The 24,630-nt window shown below is 48.6% G+C and overlaps 1 protein-coding gene across 1 annotated transcript in view; it reads right to left on the bottom strand.

The window, feature by feature from the left end:
* Nucleotides 1-23,593: 23,593 nt before the first annotated feature.
* The window catches only part of Tdrd9 (tudor domain containing 9), a 111,288-nt gene continuing 110,251 nt past the window's right edge, over nt 23,594-24,630 (bottom strand). Inside the window, exon 36 of the mRNA XM_032908529.1 lies at nt 23,594-24,103. Coding sequence (XP_032764420.1) covers nt 24,002-24,103 — 102 coding nt within the window. The 3' untranslated portion in view covers nt 23,594-24,001. The remainder of the gene's footprint in view (nt 24,104-24,630) is intronic.

Genomic DNA, 24,630 nt, shown 5'->3' with positions numbered 1-24,630 from the left:
GGGCCTCACGTTCAGTGTCTCAAAAGATAAACATAGCAGAGGAAGACAGCTGATGTCAACCTCCAGCTTCCATTCGCACAGGTACAAACACACACATTCACACATGAACACACATAACCGTCCCACGCATGCGAACACTTGCTGAACACTACTGAACCACACATTTAAGAATCACGTTCAGGCTAGAGGGATAGGTTGGTCAGTAAAGTACTTACTTGTTATCAGAAGAACCTGACTTCAGTGCCTGGTCAGTGCAAAATAAAAACCAAGGGATGGTGAGTGTGTACTTCTAATCCTGTGCCTAGAAGCAAAGACAGGCTTGCTGGCCAGCCAACTTGGAGAAAAACTAGGTAAGTTTAAAGCAGAAAGAACTTGTCTTAAGAAAGAAGGTGGACAACACCTGGAGAATGACATGTAGACACGTGCATGTGTAGCATGTGTACCTTCATACACATACCTGTACCTGCATGCACACAAACACACAATGCATGCATGTGTACTTTCACACACAACTGCATACACACAAACATACATGCATGTGCACCTTCACACACATACATGTACCTGCATACACACAGATACACATACACGTGCATATGCACCTCCACACCCACATATGTACCTGTATATACACAAAACACATTGGCACGTGCACCTTCACACGCATACATGTACCTGCATACAGACATGCATGTGTACCCTCACAATATACATATACCTGAATACACACAAACATGCATTCATGCATGTGTACCTTCATACACATACATGTACCTGCATGCACACAAACACACAATGCATGAATGTGTACCTTCACACACACTTGCATACACACAAACATACATGCATGTGCACCTTCATACATACATGTACCTGCATACACACAGATACACACACACGTGCATATGCACCTCCACACCCACATATATACCTGTATATACACAAAACACATTGGCACATGCACCTTCACACGCATACATGTACCTGCATACAGACATGCATGTGTACCCTCACAATATACATATCCCTGAATATACACAAACGCGCATTCATGCATGTGTACCTTCATACACATACATGTACCTATATATATACACACACACAAACACAAACACAAAACTGTATCTCATCAGGGACTGAGCCGTGAATAAATAATCCCCCAAAACTCAATAAAAACATAAAGTGTGCTGGCACACGCCTGCAATCCCAGCACCCAAGAAGCTGGGGCAGAATGACCACAGTTCTGGGATAACCTGGGCTGCAGAGCGAGACCCCCCACATGTGGCCCAGGACCTAACAAGTGCAGTGGAAAGGAAGGGACAGGTAAATACAAACTAAAGCAGGAAGTAGCTGGGCAGGGTGGAGCACTGGGTTTTCTGTCCCAGCACTCGGAAGACTGAGGCAGAAAGATGAGTCAAAGGCAGCCTGCTCTACGAAGCCCCATTTCAAGTGAACCCCAGTCACTCTGCAAAACCCTATCTCAAGGGAAGACCAGACGGAAGGGATGTGGGCCCTGACTGAGGACAATACCCACAGGCCACATACTCACACCCACACCGAGCCTCGGCCACCCCACACTGAGACTCAGCTCTCTTTGAACAGACTGTGGCTGAGACCCTAGGGGAGGCATGGCTGGCGGGAACCAGGTACCACAGAATCCCTTGGGAAGTCTTCTGTGGGCAATGAGCACAGCCACCTTCCTGGAGGGCCCTCCCAAGCCCTCTGCTGGCATGCTGGGATAAAACAGTAAGCTCCAAGTCTGTCACACTGTGGGCAGCACAAGAGTGGCCCTGAGCTGACAGAGATCTGCAACACTTCGGGAGGTGGTGGCTTTCGATGACCTTAAACTACCTCTGCTCCATGACCCAGTAACCCCACAACTTTTGGTCACTTATCCAGAAGAAATGAAAATGTGACCAGAGCCTTGTCCTTAGCAGCTGTACTCGTCATAGTTTTGCAGGAGGAGGCCAAGTGCCTGTCTGGGGGAGATGGATAGAGACTCGGGCTCACTTGTGCAACGGGCTGTAGGAGAACAGACACCGACTTGCACAACAACACAGGAAACCTAAAACACATTGTGTTGAGGGATGCAGCTTGGCGCATGGTACACACAGGAGGGGTCTGTTTTCCGTGGACCTCCACACGCTTACTCAAACTCATCTCAGCAGAGTGGCCAGTGGGGGCCACACAGATTCTGAGGTATAGGAGCGCCTGTGGGAGCAGGGACACCCTGTTGCTATGTGTAGGAGGCACAGGCTGGCACTGGCCCAGTTCACTTTGCCACAGAACAGACTTGCAGGCTCTCTGGAGTGTGATGGGCACCTTAGGTAGCTTCAGTGGGGGAAAGAATCTCTAGTGTAGTGATTGGAAGAGAGGAAGGGAGGGAAGGAGGGAGGGAGGGGGAGAGAGAGGGCGGGGAGAGCACTATGGTGGTGAACTGAGAAAAGTCACGTAGGAAAGGCTTTGCTGAGCAAGTTTCCTGGAGAGGGCCCACCGTTTCTTATGACAGCAATGGGTGCACTCTGGAGGGGCACAGCCCAGAGACTTCATCCCAGGACTGCTTCTTGCTGCTGATATGCCTTTCCTGCAACTATTACATAGCCTAATGATTCCTGGGCATCAGCTCACCCTATTGGGAAAATTCCCTGCAGACCAACATGAAGATGAACTTTTGTGAATGAATGCTGTTTAGATGAGTGGATGGCTTTATAGAATTCCTGGTTTGATTCAAATAATTTTAAGAAGAAAATTTAAGGAGATGGTTTTAACCGTTTTGCCAGAAAGATGTAATAAAGTTAGAATCAAGAATAGAATGTGCCCCCCTCCTCACGGAATAGTAAGTAAAGGCTGCACAGTTAGGAATACAATGAGCTTTCATAACTGCACTAGAAGAGAAGTAGGCTTGGGACTGGTTTGTGATCAAGGAAAAACACTCATTCTAGGTCAGGTCCAAGGATGAAACCATAGGTGTGCACTATGGTAAAGCAAAGCATGTGAAACTGTGGTTTCGAACTTATAATGAGCTTACAGAATGAAACACTGCTTTGAACTTAGTATCTACATCCTTCTGTAACTCCCCTTCTGTGTAACATTTTATCTATGAGGTAACTTTCTAAAGAACTTTTGTCTGAGAAGGTATAAATTGACAGAGGAAAGAAATAAAGTGTGACATTTGGGGCTTAGCCTCATCCACGAAATGTATATATGCATATCCATGTTTATATGGATATGCATATGTGTGTATGTGTATGTATGTAAGTATGCATGAACACTTGTGGAATTGTGGAATTGGTCTGGTAGAGCCAAAGTGTATGTGTCTATGTCAGTGCTTGAATTTTTTCCTCTTCTTTTCTCTTTGGTTCACAAAGAGTTAACAAACTCCTAGCCTTTTGCCTGGCCAGTGAGGGGCCCCAGAGCCAGAGAGAAACTAAACCTGTCTTCTAACTCCCCTGCTGCTATCAGAGGGTGTCAAATTACCAGAAGCCAGTGGCTTTTAGCAATAGCAATAGCGCAATAGCAAAGAGTTTAAGGTCAGAAGAATTGCCAGAAAGTAAACAGCTTTTGACCACGTGGTTGCTGACGGAATTGGCAAGGGGTGAAGCAGTGTCAGCCAAATCTCACACCCCTTCACTGCCTCCCTTGGGAAACTGGGTGTCTGTGAGGAGACAGACCTTTGAGCTTGTCTGTGAAGGTGTTTCCAGCCAGCGTTAGTCAAGGGAGGAGGCTCTACCCTAAATGTGGACAGCGCCATCCTATGTGGTCTAGATGGAAGAAAACACACAGCAAGCAGCAAGCCGAGTACCAGCTTCCATTCGTCTCCTCTGCTTCCTGACTGTGAATGCAGTGTGACGTCAAACTCTTTTACTGGGTGCTTTGTCACAGTATCGGTGCTGAAACGGTATTGATTTCCAATTCAACTGGGAATGAACTTGTATTGATTGATCATGCTGGCTATTTCATATTATATCAGCCCTTGTGGTTTAATTATTAGCCTGGCACAACCTGAGAAGAGAGACTTGGTGAGGGATTGTCCTCAGTGAGATGTGTTGTGGGTATGTTTGTAAGGGGTCGTCTACATTAACTGATGTGGGAAGACCCAGTCCACTCTGGGCAGCTCCATTCCCTAGGCTGGGAAACCAAGTTGAGCTGAGCAAGTAAGCAGGTGAGTGTGCCTGTGCTCGTTTCTCTGTTCCTTGCTGTGGACACAATGTGACTAGCTGCTTGAAGTTCCTGCCTCGATGTCCCCACAATCATGGTCTGTGACTTGGCTATACAAACTGAAATAAACCCCTTTCTCCTGCAAATTGCTTTTTGTCAGTATGTTTGAAACAAAACAAGGAAACTAAGCCAGCAACAATACCAAACAAAAGTAGCCAGAGCACAGACTTCTATATAAACATGCTTCCAGGGCTGGAGAGATGGTTCTGCAGCTAAGGGCTCCTCCAAAGGACCCAAGTTCAATTCCTAGCACCCACATGGCACCTCGCCTCAGTCTACAAGCCCATTTCTAGAGATTCAAAGCCCTCTCCTGGCCTTTGAGTACACCAAGAATTCATCGCTTCACGGGCAGACAAAATACCCATAAAACAAATAAAAATCCCGTTTCCATGGGTGGGTTGCAGGTCTGTTCCCTGCACTCACAGGATGTGACAGACAAATGGAGTCCCTGGTACCGGCTTTCTGCAGTACTGGAAGGCATACAGTAGGTGGCGGTGGTGGTCCAACTGGCCCACTCAGATGCTCAGGGAATCCTTACCGAGACTATTTCTTGAAACTGGCTCATTGGAAAATGCTGTTTCAGAGGAGAACTTGGTGCAAGCGCTGACATGCCACTTCCTAATTGCGGGTCTTCCAGAGCACAGTATAATTTCAGACTCCTCAGAAGCCTTTGAATGTTTCAGTGTTCTGAGGTCAACGTGGCATTTTCTTTTAGAAATCCAAAAAGCAAATAGTTCACTGAGAGGTGGGCGCTGGCTGTCTCCAGCATCTGTCTCCCTGAGGAGTGACTGCCCCCGCCTGTGCAGTGAGGCTTCAGGTTGAGCGCAGGTCCTGCCTGGCTTTTGTAGCCCATTCTGTGAAAAGAGAAGACGCACAACGTGCTTGCTGGCACGGACTGTGATGCCTGCCCGTGCTCCTCAAAGGCAGAGAGACACTAGCACAGGAAACAGCACTTCACGCCACCTCCATATCCACCCCCAGCTTCTCTCTCGTCTCCCTGCCCTGCTTCTGAGAGACCTCTGCTTCCCCCTCCACTTTCGTGTCTCCCATGTGTGCCCACGTTTTACAAACTCCAGATTCTGGATATTTGGGAAAACATGGCTCCAGATTCTGGATAATGGGGAAGACATGGCATCTGTCTGTCTCGTCAGCCTCATTTTTCTTAGGATCATCTCCCAGGCCATCCATTTTTCCTGAGGGGGTGGGGAAATGCAATTTTATTCTTTACAATTAAGGAAACCCCCATTGAATGTGCACAACAAATGTTCCTTACCAGTTTATACGCTGACGGGCATTGACCAAGGCTGAATTAGCATCATGGCCACTGTGAACAGTGTCACAGGTATCTATGCTAAGCTGAAATTCCTGGGGTAAGATGGAGTATCAAGAGAGGATCGAGACAGAGTATTTCTAGGTAGACCAGGCTGGCCTTGAATGCACAAAGAGTCACCTGTCTTTGCTTCTAGAGCACAGAGTGAACTACTGTTCCTGGCCTGGAGTCTCAATGTACTTCTATATACCTGGACTATGTACATATATGTATATGCACATATATAAAATATCCCTTCATTCTCTTCCAAATCTTATGCCTCTTTTTTCTTTAATTGTTGCAGATATATATGTATGTGTGTATGTATGTGTGTATGTGTGTATATGTGTGTGTGTGTGTGTATGTGTGTGTGTGTGTGTGTGTGTGTATGTATGTGTGTGTGTGTGTGTGTGTGTATGTGTGTGTATGTATGTGTGTGTATGTATGTGTATGTATGTGTGTATGTATATATGTATATGTGTATGTGTGTGTATGTATGTGTTGTATGTGGGTATGTATGTGGGTATGTGTGTATATATGTGTGTGTATGTATGTGTGTATATATGTGTGTATGTATGTATGTATGTGTATGTGTGTATATGTATGTGTGTATGTATGTATGTATGTGTGTGTGTGTGTGTGTGTATGTATGTGTGTGTGTGTATGTATGTGTGTGTATGTGTGTGTATGTATGTGTGTATGTATGTATGTGTGTGTGTGTGTGTATGTATGTGTGTGTATGTATGTATGTGTATGTGTGTGTATGTGTATGTATGTATGTATGTACTCATAAATGTACAAACACAACCTGCTCAGTCGCATGTTTTCAGGGCCGACTGTGTATTGGATAACCAATTGTGCTCTTCCTCAAACAAGGACAAACAGACAGGCAAACATGGTGGGGGGAAGAGGGGGAAAATGCATAAGGCCTCAATTTACAAGGACTACATTGGGGTGTGTGGTGACGTCTGCAGTCCCATCACTCCGATGCAGAGGCAGGCAGATCTCTGAGTTGGAGGCCAGCCTGGTCTGCAGAGCAAGTTGCAAGACAGCCAGGGCTAAAACAGAGAAACATGTCTCAAACACCTAAAACAGAGAAACATGTCTCAAACACCTAAAACAGAGAAACATGTCTCAAACACCCCCACAACACCAAAAAAAAAAATGTCAGGAGGAGCAGGAGGAGGAAGAAGAGGAGGAACAGGAGGGGGAGGAGGAGGAGGAGGAGGAGGAGGAGGAGGAGGAGGAGGAGGAGGAGGAGGAGGAGGAGGAGGAGGAACAGGGGACTACAGGTAACTAAGGACTGCTGAGATCCGAGGAGCAGTCTTTCCCCAGGGATGAGCATGTATGGGCTGTTTGTTTATTGACCACTAATGCTTCTCTTGACGACTGTCTGTCCATCTCCCACCTACTGGCTGACTTGCTCTATCTGTGTTTATGGTTTCAGTTCTCTGTGGCCGGGATTTGACCATCATACGTTCAGCTGGCAAAACCTTTCTCCCAACCCTCTCTGTTCTTGTTTCCTTTGCCGCGTGAAGAATGTTAATTCTTAAAAATCAGTCCTTGCTATGATTTCCTGAGACAATGAGTCCTTGTCAGATAGTGTGGCCCTGGCCTCCATCTTTTAGCATTTTTGCTCATCAATTTCAGAATTTCGGGTCTTAAGGTCATTAAGGCCTTGTGTCCATTCTGAACTGATTTTTATAGAGAGTGAGAGAGGGGTCTAATTTCATTGTTCCGTACGTGGACACTCAGCTTCCTCAGCCCCATGTATTGAAGAAGCTGTCGTTGCTTGAATGACAGTTTGGGGCACTTCTGTTGACCACAGGTGGCTGTGGCTCTGTGGCTTCCGTGGCTTCTGTCTCCCAGCCAGTCTGCCTCTGTCTCCCGCTGTCAGTCTCATACCACAGCTCTGTAGATCATTTAAGATGAGGTGAGGCGCTGTTATCAGCATTGGTCCCTGTCCGGACTGCTTGGGTCGTCCAGTGTCTTTTGCACACATCTTTGCTTTATATCTGGAGGAAGGCACTGGAGCCGTAGAGGGTTGCACTGAATCTGGAGATGACTTTGGGAGGTGTGGCTGGTTTGGGCATCTGTAAGGTCTTTGAAGTACAGAATCTTACCGTCCACACGGACACAATTTGACTTCTCTCCTATGTGTGGCCCCTGATTTCTCTCTCCTGTTGTATTTCCCTGGTTGTTAAATATAAGTTAAAGCTTATATGGAATAAGAGTGGGGAGTGTGGGCATCTTTGTCTTGGTCCCAACTTTAGAAAATGCTTTCAGGCTGGAGAGGTGGCTCAGCGGTTAAGAGCATTGACTGCTCTTCCAGAGGTCCTGAGTTCAACTCCTAGCAACTCCCAGCACGTGGTGGCTCACGACCATCTGTAATGAGATCTGATGCCCTCTTTTGGTGTCTGGAGAAAGCTACAGTGTACATGAAATAAATAAATCTTAAAAAAGAAAAAGAAAATGCTTCCGCACTCCCCCGTTGGACCCGGTGATGGCTGCAGGTCTGCAGTATGCAGGAGTTATTACGCTGAAGCACCGTGCTTTATTTCTAGTTTCCTCGGGGTCCTTTTGGGAAGCATGTGGAGCTTTGCTAAAGGTTTCTTTTGAAATGATCATATGACCGGTTCTGTCCCTAGCTTGTTCACGAGTTGAATTACATTTATTGATGTATTTTGAACCATCCTTGCATCCCCAGAATGAAAAAAAATCATTATATATATAATATGCTATTACATTTGGCTTCAAAGTGTTTTTTGAGTTTCTTGGCTCTATTTTTAGAAAGTATGGGTATACCACCCGCGGGTATGTCTGAAAATCACCTGTGTGCTTGAGTCTGAAGGGCCAGAAGGGGGCATCAGATTCCCAGAAGCCCAAGTGAGCTGCCATGTGGTTGCTGGGAACTGAACTCATGACCTTGGGAAGAGTAGCCAGTGCTCTAACCACTGAGCCGTCTCTCCGGCCTTTGTATTTTGAACCAACTCTGATTTCTTGGCCCTTTGTTCCTGAAGTCTCTTCTGTCTCCTCAGCTTCTGCTGCCACCTTCGTCTCCCCACAGGTTTGTGGGACGGCTTGCTCATGTTTTCCTAGGCCCTTGTTGGTACGTAATTTGGTTTGATTTATTTTGGACAAGGTCTCACGTAGCCCTGTCTGCTTTCAAGCTTACTAGTACCTGAGGAGGACTTGGAACTTCTCTGATCCTCCTGCCTCTGCGTCCATAGTGCGAGCACAGGTGAGCACCACCATCTCCAGTTTACGCGGTGCTGGGGTCAGACTCAAAGTTTCTTCTTTCTTTTTCCTCTTTCTTTTCGTTTCTTCCTTCATTTTTTTCCTTTCTTTCTTTTCAAGACAGGGTTTCTCTGTGTAGCCCTGGGTAGAGTAGGCTTGCCTAGAACTCAGATATCTGCCGCCCCCACCCCCACCCGCCCCCAGGGCTGGGCCCTCACAGACTCTGGGGCTTTTCATGCTCTGCAAGCACTTTACCAGCTGAGCAACGTCCTCAGCCAAGTCTTGTTTTATAATTTAAGCATTCATACCTCTTCTCTCTGAATTAATTGGCTTTGCTGTATCTGGAAGGCTGGCCTCAGATTTGGGCTCTGCCCGAGGCAGCCTCCCGAGTTCTGAGGTTGCTGACATGGGCCTCCAGGCCTGGCTCTCCACTTCTGCGGGGGGGGGGGGGGGAGCTGGCCTGAGTCAAGCCTGACTTTGAGTTTCAGCATCTGAATAGGCAGCCTGGGAGGAACAGAGGCTCTGCCACACTTGTCAGGGAGTCCATCTTTATCGCCTCTGATCCTGACTAAATCGTTCCTCACCTGTTCACTGCGTATGCATCCTTTTCTTTGTTTTCAGGACACACCTTATCAAATAGGAGATGTGTCTGGCTGCTTGTGACACAGACCAAAAGCCTGCAGGGCCTGCAAACCTGGGCTTCTAGAGACTTCCATTCTCCAACTGCTGTAGGAGCTCACACAATACAGGCTTTAAGACGGTTTTACCCAGTTCTGACCACCAACCCACTGGGATTCTAATTAGGTTAGAACTGCATTGCCTTTGCTAGCTCATTGGGAGAACCCCTAATTGGGAGAACCGATGGTTCACTCTTCCTGTCCAGATTTGCTTCATTGCTCTCGGTAAGACGCTCTCTCCCCATATACATATGGGTGCTTATGCGGTGGGACAAACATGGCGGGCTGTGCCAAACTGGGAGCCTGGAGCTTCCTGGTAGACGACATTCAGCACTTCTGACGAAGGCGCCCGGCGATTGGCTGGCCTTGGAAGTGTGAGGCATCAGCATAGTCTGGGTGCCCTGGCTTTAAATCTGACCAGCGGGGGCCTTCTCTGTTTGTGGACCAGGGTCCTGACATACTTAGCCCCATTCACTGCTAGCCCCGCATCCTCAGATACATCTCACGTCGGCAATCGTTTCCTTGAGTTTTAAAGAGTGTGTGGTGGGGCTCTTTCAGCCTGGGCATCTCACACGTTAGTCATGTAAGGTCTCACTTCCTCCCACTGGCTGTAATTATACTCTGTGATCTCCTCCTCGATCCAAGAGTGGTCTAGGAACATGCTGTTAGCATATAACTTCCAAACTTGAAAGAGGGAGGCTACATTTTTATTATTCATGGGCATAATTTTAAATGGACTATGATGAAAATGTGGTTTCTAAATCTCATTGACCACATGTCCCTTTCAGTCAAGCACCGTCACTTTATGTTAATCTCTCACAAATGTTAAGGAAACAAATATTGCAAGCCACGATGACCTGGAACTTGTGATCCTCCTGCCCCCGACTGGAAAGCAGCTAGGGTGGCAGGCCTGGCCATCCTCACTATTTTATGGCCTTTTCCTGGCATTTTGTCGACCTCCTTGTATGCCATGCATTCCTCAGCCGTACTGGGGCTGGAATGTCCAGGGCAGACATTTCCAGATGGAAGGTGAGAGAGACCCAGTGTCGTCCTGTGCTCTGTGTCTCCCCAGCTTTCCCTCCCTTTGGCCCACAGCCCAGACACCCTGTTTGGCCAAGCACGTGGCAGGCCGGGAGTCTGCACACACATTCTCAGAATGACTTCAGCCTGTCCCACCCCTGCCTACTCTTCCCAGCTGACCATCAACCTTCCTTCAAACCCCCCCACACCCACTGAATCAAGAGCAGGTCGAGGCCGGGTTGGAAGCTCTGCGTGCACAGTCCCGAGGCTGTGCTCAAGGGCTGAGCTGTGAGCTTTCCCAGGCTGAAGGCTCTTGTTATCAGCGGTGTGGTGGTACCCGTGAGTCCTTCGTTTTGCAGAAAGCTGGGTTCGTCTTGTACTTCTTTTCCCTAAACGTATTTGCATTTGAGGTGATTTATTTCTGTACTTGCTAGTCACTGTGAACTGCTGTCACTCCAATGCCATAACCCATTTTTACATTAACAGGTCGTTGCCATGTCTGAACACAGCACTTTGACATCTCCATGGCAACCAGCTCCAGGATGCTGTTGCCGGGGTGGCTCTGGGGGTCCAGGCTGAGGAAGAGGCCTTGTCTCTGGGATAGTTGTTCCTGCTCCTTCTGTAGCGTGCTACATACATCCCAGTCATTCCCGGACGCAGACCTGCTGCCTCCTCGCCCTGACAGCCGCCCACACATTCCAGTAATCCCTTCCCCAGCTTCACACGTGTCTGAATTAGGTGTCAGGCATCTCAGCTCACTCCTCCCAGCCCAACAGGACATCCCTGACTCGGGGAGGCCAGCACCAGCCAGCCGAGGGCAACAACATTCAGCTGAGCTCCTCCCGGCAATAAAATGATTGTGAGTCAATGTTGCTTAATTCTGGCAGCGCATACACATCCGGTAGCTGGGAGGTGCTTAAGTCTATCCAGAACCAAGCGTGGTTTGCCAGAGGCAACACTGACGATGGAAGTGGGGAAAAGAGGAGGGGCCACCCAGGAGCACAACAGGGATGGTAGTGGCCTGTGAGGGAGGCATAAGGACAGCAGCCGTCCACCGCGCAGACTGCACCGTCCACCCTGCAGACTGCACCGTCCACCCTGCAGACTGCACCGTCCACCCAGCAGACTGCACCGTCCACCCAGCAGACTGCACCGTCCACCCTGCAGACTGCACCGTCCACCCAGCAGACTGCACCGTCCACCCAGCAGACTGCACCGTCCACCCTGCAGACTGCACCGTCCACCCAGCAGACTGCACCGTCCACCCAGCAGACTGCACCGTCCACCCAGAAGACTGCACCGACCACCCTCCCGCAGACTGCACCGTCCACCACACAGACTGCACCGTCCACCCAGCAGACTGCACCGTCCACCCAGCAGACTGCACCGTCCACCCTGCAGACTGCACCGTCCACCACACAGGCTGCACCGTCCACCCTGCAGACTGCACCGTCCACCCAGCAGACTGCACCCACCTCGTTCTCCTTGCAGCTTCAGGAATCCCTGTGCTGACTTCTGAGCTGCTCCGACAGAACTGAGGCCCTAGGGCAGACATGCCTGGGAAACCCCAGCTAAGGTACCCAGACTCCAAAACCTCTTCCTGCCTTTTGACCTTGTGCTTGTGAGTTTAAAGTGTATCAGTCAGCATTATATCAAGGGATGGGTTTTTACTTAGCAAGTGTTTTCTGAAACAAAGCCACATAGTTTTTATGCTTTGAATCTGAAAGGCCTTCCAAGGGGAATGGTTGCTGCTCTGTGGTCCCAAGACGCCATCAGTGAGGAGTCTAAGGACGGATAGAAGGTTGACAGTATTGGGAGGCGAAGGGAACTCCAAAGGCTGAGGTCCGGTGAGAAGCAGGTCACTGAAAGCAGGCATTAAGAGGGTCTAGCTTGAAAGGCCTCCTCCCTGCCTCTCCTCCCTTCCTTCCCCCTTCCTCAGTGCTGTCACGTGACCCGCCTCCTGACACAGGATCCTGCTGTCTCCACGCCCTTTTGTGTGGACTCTCTGATTTGCTGGCATCTTGCAGCTGTTAGGTGAGTCCTGTCTACACCTCTTTAATATTAGTGCCAGAGCCTCACTTGGGTTTTAACTATGTGTGTCTTCTGCTTTCCTTAGACCAGCAGAAGTCAGGCTGTCTGCCTCACTGCTATACAGTATTGGTACAGAAGGAATCAACACCTCGACCGTAGTCTGAGCCTCCAGATGAGGTGGGACGCTGATGGGACTTTCATCTAGAACTGACGGAGTAAGGAGGAAATCCAGGAATATGACAAAGCCAGCTCACCCCAACAGTCATACCTCTTCAAACTGTGCCAACGTGGAAGACGGTTAAAGGGCCAGACGGCAAATGTCCGGTTTTAAATCATCAGTGGTCAAAGAGGATTAAGTTTGAATAAAGCAGAGGAAGTCAGTTCAGGGTGTGGCCGAGGGGCTCAGCAGGAAACTGACTCTGTTATTTTGCCTCCTCCCAACCCCCTACCGGAGCTGAGGACCGAACCCAGGGCCTTGCTAGGCAAGTGCTCTACCACTGAGCTCTACCCCAACCCAGGAAGCTGATTATGAAGAAATGAAATTCATAGACAGGGGAACATCAATAACTCCCATGAAAAGCTGGTGGTCAGCGCGGTCTGCAGGCTGGGTGGGAAGAATCCCACGTGTTAAAGACAAGGGGAGGGAACTGTCACTCAAACCACAAGGTGGGGAAACCGTCCTGACCACAATGTCCAAGACCTCTGGGATATATTAGGAGCCTGAACCTAGATCCTGTGGTTGGAACGAAGGAAGCAAGATACAGACTGAATGCACAGAAAGCTATTCGATAAAGTGATAGTGGAAACATCCAAATCTGGGGAAAGAAAAGGACATCCGCACGAGTACAGGAGAGTCCCAAACAGACATGACTGGAAAAGAGCCGCCCACATGCCAATGGCAAGAACCATGAACCACGTTTCTCTCGTGATCACAGCCTGGTGTTTTTAAGCCATGAAAGTAGGCGAGGGACTATTTCAGAAGGGGACAAGAGTCAGTGGAGGGGACAAGAGAACAGGTGGGGGAATCTGAGTAGTCTGCCTTACACACACATAAAAATGTCAGAATAAGGCTGTTTTGTAAATCTAGCATACATGAATGAAAAAGTTTAAAGGAAAGAAAATAAAAGCTATACAACCAGGACAAAAAGAAGCGAAACTGTCCTTGTTCACGTGCAATATAATTATGTTGAATACCCCAAAGAGTTCCCTAAGTGGGGTGTTAGAACAAGCTTGCAGTTATAGCAATCTGCAGACAAGGCTGACACAAGTCAGTTGCTTTCCTAATTCTGACAATGAGCATGGGCACTCCCTTCCTCCCTGCTTCCCTCCCTAAATTCTTCCTTCCTTCTCTTTCAGACAAAGTCTCACTGTGTAGCCCTGGCTAGCCTGGAACTTGCTTGTAGACCAGGCTGGCCTTTAGCACACAGAGATCTGCCTTGTGAGTGCTGGGATTAAAGGTGTACCCCACTACTCCTGGCATGACAATTGGGAGTTTAAAATTTAAAATACAATAAATGGTACATCACCCAAAATAAATGTTTAGGAATAAATGTACTCAAATGTGTCTATGATCTCTGGAAGAAAAACTAAAATGTCTGATGACAGCCAAAGCGCTGAAGGAACAAGAAAACGCTTAGTGCTCACAGACGGGAACCAGAAGGTTATTTTGTGGGTATTGAAGAAACAATTCCATTTTTTGTTTTTATATTTATTTATTTATTTATACTTGTATTTACATATATTTATGTGTGCAGGTGTTGTGGAGCCCAGAAGAGGACATCGGATCTGGAACTGGAGTGACAGGTGGTTCTGAGCTGCTATGTGATGCTGGGAATCTAACTCAGGTTACACACACACACACACACACACACACACACACACACACACATACACACACACACATACACACACACTACACACACACCACATACACACACATACCACATACACACACACTCACACACATACAACACACACACACAACACACACACACACACACTGCATACACACACACTACACACACTACACACACATACACACACACATACCACACACACACACAACACACACACACACACACATACACACACACACACACACACACACACCACACACACACACACCACACACACACACACACACACACTGCATACACACACACACACACACACACACACACACACACACACACACACACACACACACACACACACACACACACAACACACACACACACACACACACTCACTCACACTCACTCACACACACACACACACCACACATACACTTAGAGAGAGAATATCCTGTGTACTGTATGGGTGTAGCACCTGTCACTTGAAAGGCTTATGGCCTATGGCTGAGGCAGGAAATAGAAGGTGGGATGTCTGGGAGGCAGAAAGGATTCTGGGATAGAGCCAGAGGTGGGAGATCTGCCCAGGAAGATGTGAGAGACGGGCACGGCGTACCTGAGCACAGGTAACCAGCCATATGGCAGAATATAGGCTAAAATAAATGGGATATTTTAAATTAGATCCAGTCAGAGAAGAGCCTAGCTATGTGGCCAAGGCATCTGTAAATATATTTTGAGTCTGAGTCTTATTTCTGAGAGCAGTGGACTGAGAGGAAGAGGCAGGCCTAACTTACACACACACCTCACAAAGAACCTGTGTCCAACATGGCTAACAAATCCAAGCTCACGTTTAAGCCAACCCCTGTTCTAAAGATAAGGGAAGACTTGAAACCGAGAAAAAGATGCACATCACCAGTGTCCCCGGAGCAATGCTAACGGAATTCACAGTGGCGCTGCCACTCAGGATTTTGATGAGGGAATAAGACTCCGAGCCTTCCAGCACCAACTGCCGTGGGAGTGTGAAGCAACGAAGACCCAACACACGCTATGTGCAGACACAGGGGCTGCACTCTGGAGATCATGTAAGATGTTCCAGTGAGGTGTCACCTCCTATGCTCTTCACCCAGGAGGAATCAAATACCTCTCTACAGAGATTAGCAATTAGGTATAAGTACTAACTAACCTGAAAGCAACCTACATCGCCACAGAGAGTGAGGCTGCACGGTCTCAGTAGAGTACCCAGTATGACCACAGCAACTAGGCACAGCAAGAGTGGAGTTTGAAACCTTGCTGGATGCAGACAGAGCCCAGGACGAGGGATATCCTGACAAGACTTGGCTTTGTATCAGGTTTCTCTACTAGTGTGACACTAATAGAAATGGCTGACACCACATGGAGTGGAAAGGATGCCAGGCTGCTGCTATGGGAACTAGACAGGGAGCTGGCCCGAGATGAACACCAGTCCAGCGCAGTGCAGGCCTGGTCAGAGCATGCTTGGGATAACCCCTACCTGATGCCATAGTGCTCGAGCAAGGCATAGCACTCCTGAGACCACTTCTGAGATGATCCCAGACAGAGACCCTGGGTGGCACTGAGAGGAGTCAGTAAGTGGTGGAGAAGTGAAAGAGAAACAGGGATGTGGGCACGATGAGGAGGCAGACCTGGAGACTCGAGGTTAGTGAGGGACAGCCTGATGTGAGTAGCCGGTGATGCCCCCTGAGACTATGTTAGGGTCCTGGTCACGTCTCGGTCCATGACTCTGTAGCAGCAGGGATCTGTAATCACCAAAGGCCAGGCGATGTCCCTGGTCTGAGAACTGGACTTACCATTCATTTCCCTGCTGTGGTGTGGACCAGAAAGAGATACCCTCCTGCCCCTCACCCCTTCCCACCTGTGGCAGGCAGGCAGACCTGGCCCTGGGGACATGAGAGCAGGCCCTGCCCTTCACCAGCTGTAGCACTCAGGAGATCAGGTCCTGCACCTTGCCTGGAGCACAGTAGAGCTGACCCTGGTGCTGGAGGCTTGGGCAAGCTGGCCCCGAGGCTGTGAGTGGGAGAGGTGGCTGTGCTGCCACTTGTCTGCCGATCTGTGACATGGGCGAGGGACATGTTCCTTTCTCAACCCTTGCCACCTACAGCAGGCAGGAGAGCCGGCCCCGAGGTCACAGAGCAGACCCTGCAACACAGAACTGACCTGGGGTGTGGGGGTTAGGGGTGGCCTGACCCTGAGGGTGTGAGTGTGCAAGAGCTGGCCCTGCCTCTTGTCTGCGGTGTGGCTTCCACAAGATTCTTTTCCTCTGTTGGAAGATGTCTGCAAAGGTGGCTGGCAGGTGTGAGGGGACAGGGAGTGAGTGGGATTAGAGTGCATGTTGGAAAACTCATAAAGAGGTAACAAAAAGTTAAAAAGCAAAAAGACAAAAGGAAAGCTCCGTCTGTGTCCACCTGTCAGTGTGACACAGAAGATGCCGTCCACCTGTCAGTGTGACACAGAAGATGCCGTCCACCTCTCAGTGTGACACAGAATATGCCGTCCACCAGTCAGGAGGACACAGAAGATGCCGGCTGGATCCTCTTTGGGGACCATGGCAACTGTGATGATATGTCAACTCTAGGGAACCTGGACCCACCTGGGAAATGGGCTCCTGTGCGTGCTATAGGGGATTGTCTAGATTTTGGTGACTGATATGGGGAGATTCACCTTAACTGTAGATAGGACCGTCCCTGGGCAGGGGATCCCAGGCTGTGTAAGTGGAGAAAGAGCTGGGCCAGTGTGCACCATCCGCCTCTTTGCTTCCTGAGAGCGGGTCCACTGTGACCAGCCCCTTCGAGCTCCCACGGCTTTGACTTCCCAGCCACAGTGGACTGTCCCTTGAGCTGTGAGCTAAACCAAACCTCTCCCCGAGGTGTTTTTATCATAGCAACAGAAAGGGGATGAAGACACTATCATTACTACAGGCTATGGGATTTTCACAACAGAAACCAATTCTTGTGGTTCCTCCGGAGTCTCGGAGCCAGGCCGGGGACAGCCTCCAGCGGCTCACAGCGTTGTTCTTGTCAACCTCCCCTTCATGGGTCTCTTACAAGGACACAGTCACCAGCTAAACCATAAGCCATGATGGTCCTTCACTTAATCATGTCAACAGGAACCCCTTAGGCATCCCATTTCTGGAGGACAGCAGGGCTGCGGGGAACGGTTGTGCACGGTGGACAGTTTAGCTCATCACATCAGTGTCACTGAGGGCTCTCCTGACTTCTTGTTCCTGCCTACTCCAGCCATCCTGCCTCCTCTGGTGGCTTCCACTGGCCACCAGCATCTGCCCTGGGGCATTTGTGTGATGATTCTGCACTCTGCCCACAGAGCAGCTGCATTTCCATAGGTCACTGAGGTAGGAGGTTTTCTTACTAAATTCTCTCTGAGTTTCCACTACCAACAAAAAAAACCCTCTGAACAGTCCCACTCGTAGCTTGGTCACATCCCTCAGCTCTCCAGGCCATCTGCACTTGGCCCAGATGAGGATTCTGCCAATGTCCCCTCAGAAGGGCTCTCCTGTGCCTACCTCTCTATGCAGGACCAGACAAACTCCTATCTGGAGTTTGTTCATTTGCCTGAGTTCTGTGCTTGCAGAACTTTCTCCCCCTGGATAGCTCCAAGCAGTCACACCAGCAGGGCTGCTCATTGACAGGCTGTGTGACAGAAGCCGGGGTTAGAGTGCTCTCTACTTCCCTGTCTTTCCCCCACCGTTGCCTAATTCAACTGCTATGGGGCTCCGCACAGCACAGCGAAGCTTCCACAGGACACAGAGACAGTGTGTATTATGTTCACCCCTGATTTCCAGGGTCCCCAGTTCTGCCTGGAACACAGCAACTGGCCAGGAGGTGCTTGTTGAAGGAATGTGTAGATGGAAGCAGAGCCCACCCTCGAAGAGCCTGGGCCAGAACCTGAGAGCCAAGCTTTTGCCTTAGGCTACTTTCCAGGTTCCTTAAGAGCATGTAGATACTCTACTAAGATCACTATTATTTTAAAATGTATGAACACAGAATTACACATGTGGAACAAAAGCAGCTACCTTCTGAATCAATGTCATAAATGTCTACTGTACAATCAAAGTATTAACATCATAAATGTCTACTGTACAATTAAACTACATTACTTAATTTTTTTTTTACAGAAAGAGAACTGGTATTTACCAAGTCAACATCATTGGACAGGATGTCCTTTTTGTCTACAAGATTGATGTGCTGCCGGTGGGTGGGAAGGGTGCAGGGTGTGTGGAGGACTGGGACAGCGTCTGCTCCTCCCAGTGACTGGAAGGGAAACTGTGAAATTACTTAGGATGGGGACAACTGCAGAAAACATCAAGATAGCAGCAGGGACCGTGCTGTTGTTTTATTTGTTCCTTTTGGTACTACTAGATAGCTATCCATTTCCCAAGTGTGACTAGGAAGCCGCTGTGTATGTCTACTGTGCTCCATCCTGCTGACCTGGTGGCCAGTGTGCACACAAAACGCATCAGGCAGACTGCACTGGCCCTGGGGCCCTTGGCAGCCCAGTCTCCGTGGCCTCCCCTGCAAGGCTGAGCAGGGTTGAGCAGGGCAGAAAAGGATGTGCGTTACTAGCTTGGGACTGCCACCTGCTGCTGGCGGCTGGGAAGCACAATTCTAGGGTCCCTGCTGGACAAGAGGAATCAGTCCTGGGAGGTGGTGACACAGCAAATGGGGCCCATGCTGCTGTATCCCACGGCTTATGGCATTTCATGTTTCTATTCTCATTTGATTCTAGTAGTTTTTCAATCTACCCCCAATTTCTTCAACAACTGTTTTTCCAAAGTATACTATTCAGTGATCCTGTGTTTGTTCTGTGTATTCTCTTGCTGATTTCTAGTTTAATCCCATTATATCTGATAAAATACAAGAGACGTTTCTTAGATTATTACATTTGCACCTATGGGGGAATATGCATGTGTGTATGTATGTCCATGGAGACCACAGGGAGACATCATGTGCCCTGGTTGTGAGCTGTCTAACATGGGTGCTGGAAAACAAACGCTGGTCCTCTCCAAGAGCAGTGTATACTCTTAACCACCGAGTCATCTTTCCAGGCCCATGGCAGCAAGGGACTTCTAAATGTTTTGTTGTTAAATGCTAGTTTTATGACCTAGTCTATTGTGTGGGAAAATGCCCATGGTCTGATTAAAACAGAGAGTTATGTAACCTTTAGATGTCTGCAGATGTCTACAGTGTAGAGCTGACCTCTGCAATCTGATTGCAGAAGACACATCTATGGGTTTGAGTGGGGGAAGGAAGCTGCTGCTGCTGCTGCTGCTGCTGCTGCTGCTGCTGGGGGCCTCTCTATGCCCAGTGGTTTGCTTCACTAACTTCAGAGGTTTGGGGCATAGATCTTTACACCTGTCGTGTGTTCTTGGTGGGTGTCTATTATTGTGTGGTTTTTTCTCTTCTAATCTCCTCTATGAGATGTGCTTGCTGCTTTCATTTGCTTGGAACATCACTCTCTATCCTTCCAGTCTGTGTTTCTGACAGTGAGGTTGGCTTTAAAACCTTAATCTTGTGTTCATGGCGTGAGATCCATATACACTGTGGCACATGCGGAGGTCAGAGGACACCTTCAAGGACTCAGTTTTCTCCCTCTTTCTTCCATGGGTTCCAGGGATCGCTCAGGCCATCAGGCTTGCAAGGCAAGAGCTGTCGTCACCCACCCACCCTGCAGCCACCTCGTCCACTGACAGTGAGGTTCCTTGCAAACAGCACACGATTGGCTCTGTGGAGAATTAAGACTCACTTCAGGGCCATGACACATTTCTTGTCATTTTGCTACCTATGATGAGCTTCAGTGACATTTCTCTCTCCTGTATTCACCTCAGAGGTTTGTAACGTACTGGGTTAATGGTTTCCTAGCCCACATTTGCTTGCTTACTCTTCTCCTTTCTTACGCTCTCGTGATTATACTGGGCTTGCTCTCTTCTGGTGTGGAATTCCTCTCATGTCTTTTGGATCGCTGGCCTAGTGATCCCGACTCCACTTGGTTATCTTAGGTCTTCATTCACTCTCATGTTGGAGGATGGGCTGGATACAGCTCCCTATTTTGGCAGTAATTCTGGGGGTTTAACATCGTTCCGCGCTTTCCTGGTCTCTGCAGTTTCTGCTGGGAAACCTGCTGTTGTTATTCTGCTGGGTTTGTTTTTACACACTGCTCAGTTTTTCTCTTGCATTTTAAATAGTCTTTATATTTTTTTTTTCTTTTCTTTTTTTTCGGAGCTGGGGACCGAACCTAGGGCCTTGTGCTTGCTAGGCAAGTGCTCTACCACTGAGCTAAATCCCCAACCCTAAATAGTCTTTATATTTTTTGAAAGTTTAACTATGATGTATTAAGTTTTTTTTTCCTACCATGTCTATGAGTTCTAAATGCTGTGACCTGTAGGTCCATATTTTCCCAGCGTTTAGGAAAATCTCTCTTACTTCACCAAGCAGGTTTCTAGGCTCCTCCTAAGCCGTGGCTTGGTTTGTCAGTGATGTTCCAGGCTCGCTGTGCTGTGGATTCCTACTGTGATCGGAATGTGAAGCCTCTCACCAGCTTTGTCCTCAAGGCTTGGCATCCAGTCTTCTGCTCACTCTGTGTGAGCATTTCTCTCTTTCCAGACTTTAATGCTCTCTCATACCCTGCTCGCCCAACCCACTCAGTTATTTTTATCATCTTTAAAGTAAGTTTTAATAAACTTCCTTCTGAATTCTTGTCCAGCATTTCATTTTGATATCTTCGCAATTATGATTTTTCAAAGGAGTCATGGACGTCCCTCTGTCATGGTCTCTGCATGTCGAGGAAGAAAACCTCAATGCCATGGAGGCGCCTCCCTGGGGAGCCAGCTGTCCTCAAGGGTTAGAGCATCTTAGTGTGGTTTTGGCTTCTGTGACTGTGGTTAGGTCATGACCCAGTGTACAAGGTATCGATTGGAACCTACCTGATGCACTTTCTCCTGAGGTCTCATGAAAGCAGGGGGCCTCTGAAAATCCAGGAAGGTAGGTTCTAAGTGTTAGTGTTTGGGGTCGCCATCCACGGTTACTCTTCTAGTCCTGTCAGCAATGCGCGGTCTGAAAGGCTAAGGAAGCAACCTGTGCATGCTGAGGTCTGTCTAGGTGCAGGGACAGATGTCGTTCCTCAACTGCTGCTGAGGAAAGGCAATGGAAGCAGGCTCCAGGCCCTCTGAAGGTCCATGCCTTGTCGGGCCAGGCTGTGAGTGGTGCTTTCGGCTCCATTATTCTTCAAATTGAAGAACCTACCAGCATCTGCGTGGGACCAAGGTTGAGCGGTCTCTCTCAACCTGCCTGAAAGTGCATCTGTCCCACACCTGAGGGCCAAGGCTGGCTCCTGTCAGGTGGAACACAGTGGCAACAAGCATAATACCTAAAAACCCACATGTATAAATACAATAAGCACCAATACAGTCGCCACCATAAAACACACGAAAAGGGAGCAAAAATAGCTAGATAAAAAGAAATGTTAATACAAGTAGAAAACTGGTGCTAGAGATGGCTCAGAGGTTAAAAGCACTGACTGCTCTTCCGGAGGTCCTGAGTTCAATTCCCAGCAACCACATGGTGGCTCACAACCATCCGTAATGAGATCTGATGCCCTCTTCTGGTGTGTCTGAAGACAGCTACAGTGTCCTCATATGAATAAAATAAATAAGTAATTATTTTTAAAAGATATTAAAAGTAAAAATTTGTAAAGGGGGAAGTGAAGAATAGCCACCTACAAAAAAGAAAAAGGGAAATAGAAAAGTATTAGGAATAAAGAAAAGCAAGGCTGGAGGGGTCCCCTGGCGGGCAAAGGTGATTGCTGTCAAGGCTGACATCCTGAGTTCTAGCCTCAGACCCCACAGAGTGGAAGGAAAAGACCTCCATGTGTGCACTGTGGCACATGTATGTTACATACATGAAATAATGTAAAAACATTACGAAAAGGAAAAACTGAATGGTATATACATACAAACAAAGCAGGCATTGCCAAGAAGGTTGTAAGTTTAAAAAGCTTCCTTTACCAGGGAGGCTGACATGTCACTTGGTGACATCCACACTGTGCAGGTTGGGGAGAAAACAGGTCGCAGTTTGTTCTCTCTTTCCTCTCGGCCTTGTGGCCTTGCTAGGGACTGGTCAGAGTGACTTGGGCCACAGTCGTCCTGACTGCTCAGTTGCCCTTGGTTTCCACGGCAGCCGCTCCCACCGCTGTGGTGCATGCTGGGAAGTATGGATAGCACCTAGTCGCACACTGCAGGTTCCGGATCTCCAGTCTGTGCTCCCTTTACCTCCACCTCAGCTCTCTGCAGTGAGTGCCACCGGCACTGGGCTACACCGTCCCCATCCTCCACCACACTATTCTCAGACAGTTTTCTCCAGTTCCCCTTCACAGTCAGACACCAGCAGCTCCCAGTCAGTCGCCTCTGTGAATTCTTGGCGGTTCTGGGCTGATTGTGGCTGAGGCCACTAAGGCTGCCCTTCAACTCTCTCTCAGCTCTGTGCCTCAGTCAGTCTGTGTGCTGGAACCGCACAGGCATGAACCCCCGCAGCTGGTTCTCTCCACCTGTTTTCTTCCGTCTCAGAGGGACGGAGACAGTAGTGCTAATGAGATGGGTCTTTAAAGATGTCCGTGCCCTCTTCACCAGCTTTATAAACTAAAATCGTTTTAGAATGACATCCATAAAGGTGGTGGTGTGAGTAAGAATGCTTTGTCACCAGAGAGTGGCCTCTGTGGGATGTGTATCACTGGGGGTGGGCTTTGAAGTTTCAAAATCCTATGCCAAACCCAGCCTCCCTCTCTCTGCTTGAAAATACAGCTCCCAGCTCCTCTCCAGCACTATGCCTGCCATGTCTGCCGCTATGCTCCCCTCCATGATGATAATGGACTAAGCCTCTGAAACTGTAAGCCAGCTCCAGCTAACTGCTGTCTCCTGTAACAGCCTTGGCTATGCAAGTCTCATCACAGCAGTGGAACAGTGACTAACACAATAATGATCTCTGAGAAACTCATCAGAACACAACATCAATGCCTTTATTGTCTTGCAGATATGCCAGTTGTCGGGTCGCATCTCCTAATTTCCAAAACACAGGCCAAGAGGCTTAATTTAACCACAAGTCCCAAACACAGAAAGCTCAAGTTTTACCAAAACCACATCTTTTCAATGAAGAAAAAAGAACATCAGAAAATGCGCGCGCGCGTGCATACACACACACACACACACACACACACACACACACGCCTGCACCGACATGTGCACGCACACACACACTGGGTGGGATTCACATGTGTCTGGCTCTCTCCTGCACAACAGCTAAACTGTGACAGGAGAGGCATACAAACACATTCTGGAACCTTTTCTTCTGGGACTGACTACTTAGATTTACCCTCATATATTTAAAGAAGAATACAAAATCTTCTTTCAGAACAACTTTTTGCAAAGTATTTAATACCGCGACCCCCATTTCTGGAGAAGATTAGACTTTCTGATTTTTCCCACCCAAACAGAAGCACCACTCTCCACTCTGAGCAAAGGCAGCAAGAAGGAGAAGCCCCTGGGGGCAGCAGGGGTAGGAAGCAGCTGCAGGAGACCTCTGCCACTGCCCACAGGGAGGGCAGCTGGGACCAGCGTCTCAGGGGCTGAGCACCACAGGCGTGTGCAGCTGGTACAGGCAAGTGCTCTTCCCTGGGCCGCCCTCCCGCTCAGCCTGCTCGATGACCAGCCTTGGGTCCACCTAGTCATGCAGAGAGGAGAAGCAGCAAGTCAGGCTCTGGATGAAACCAGTCTAGACACCAAATTCAGAAAACTATGTGCTCACAGATATGGACATATAAGACAGACAAGTGTTCTTTCCATTTTACAAAACTATTTGCAGATGCTTCTCCACTTTCACAATTCACCCCACATACCTGGTCATCCACTTTAATACACATTGTGGGGTTTTGAAATTTCATTTGTGTGTGCACATGCGTTTGTGCGTGTGCCACAGCACACGTGTGAGGTCAGAGGGCAGCCTGAGACAGATGGAGCTCTCCTGTCACCATGTGACTCCAAGGTGACTTATCAAGCTAAACCATTCTGCTGCCCCCATCAAACACTTCAAGACTGATGTTTAATACTGGGGTAACTCTCACTGAGAAATCTCCCACACACGTGTGTGTGTGGGAGCAGTGACTTGGGGGCACAAAGTTTTCTAAAGCACACTAACTCTCAAGTACAGCTCTACTTCCCACGACTTTCCAGTATGCGGCCAACTTCATG

The sequence above is a fragment of the Rattus rattus genome, chromosome 7 (assembly GCF_011064425.1).
Source record: "Rattus rattus isolate New Zealand chromosome 7, Rrattus_CSIRO_v1, whole genome shotgun sequence".
NCBI lineage: Eukaryota > Metazoa > Chordata > Mammalia > Rodentia > Muridae > Rattus > Rattus rattus.
This window is presented reverse-complemented; position numbering and strand designations above follow the sequence as displayed.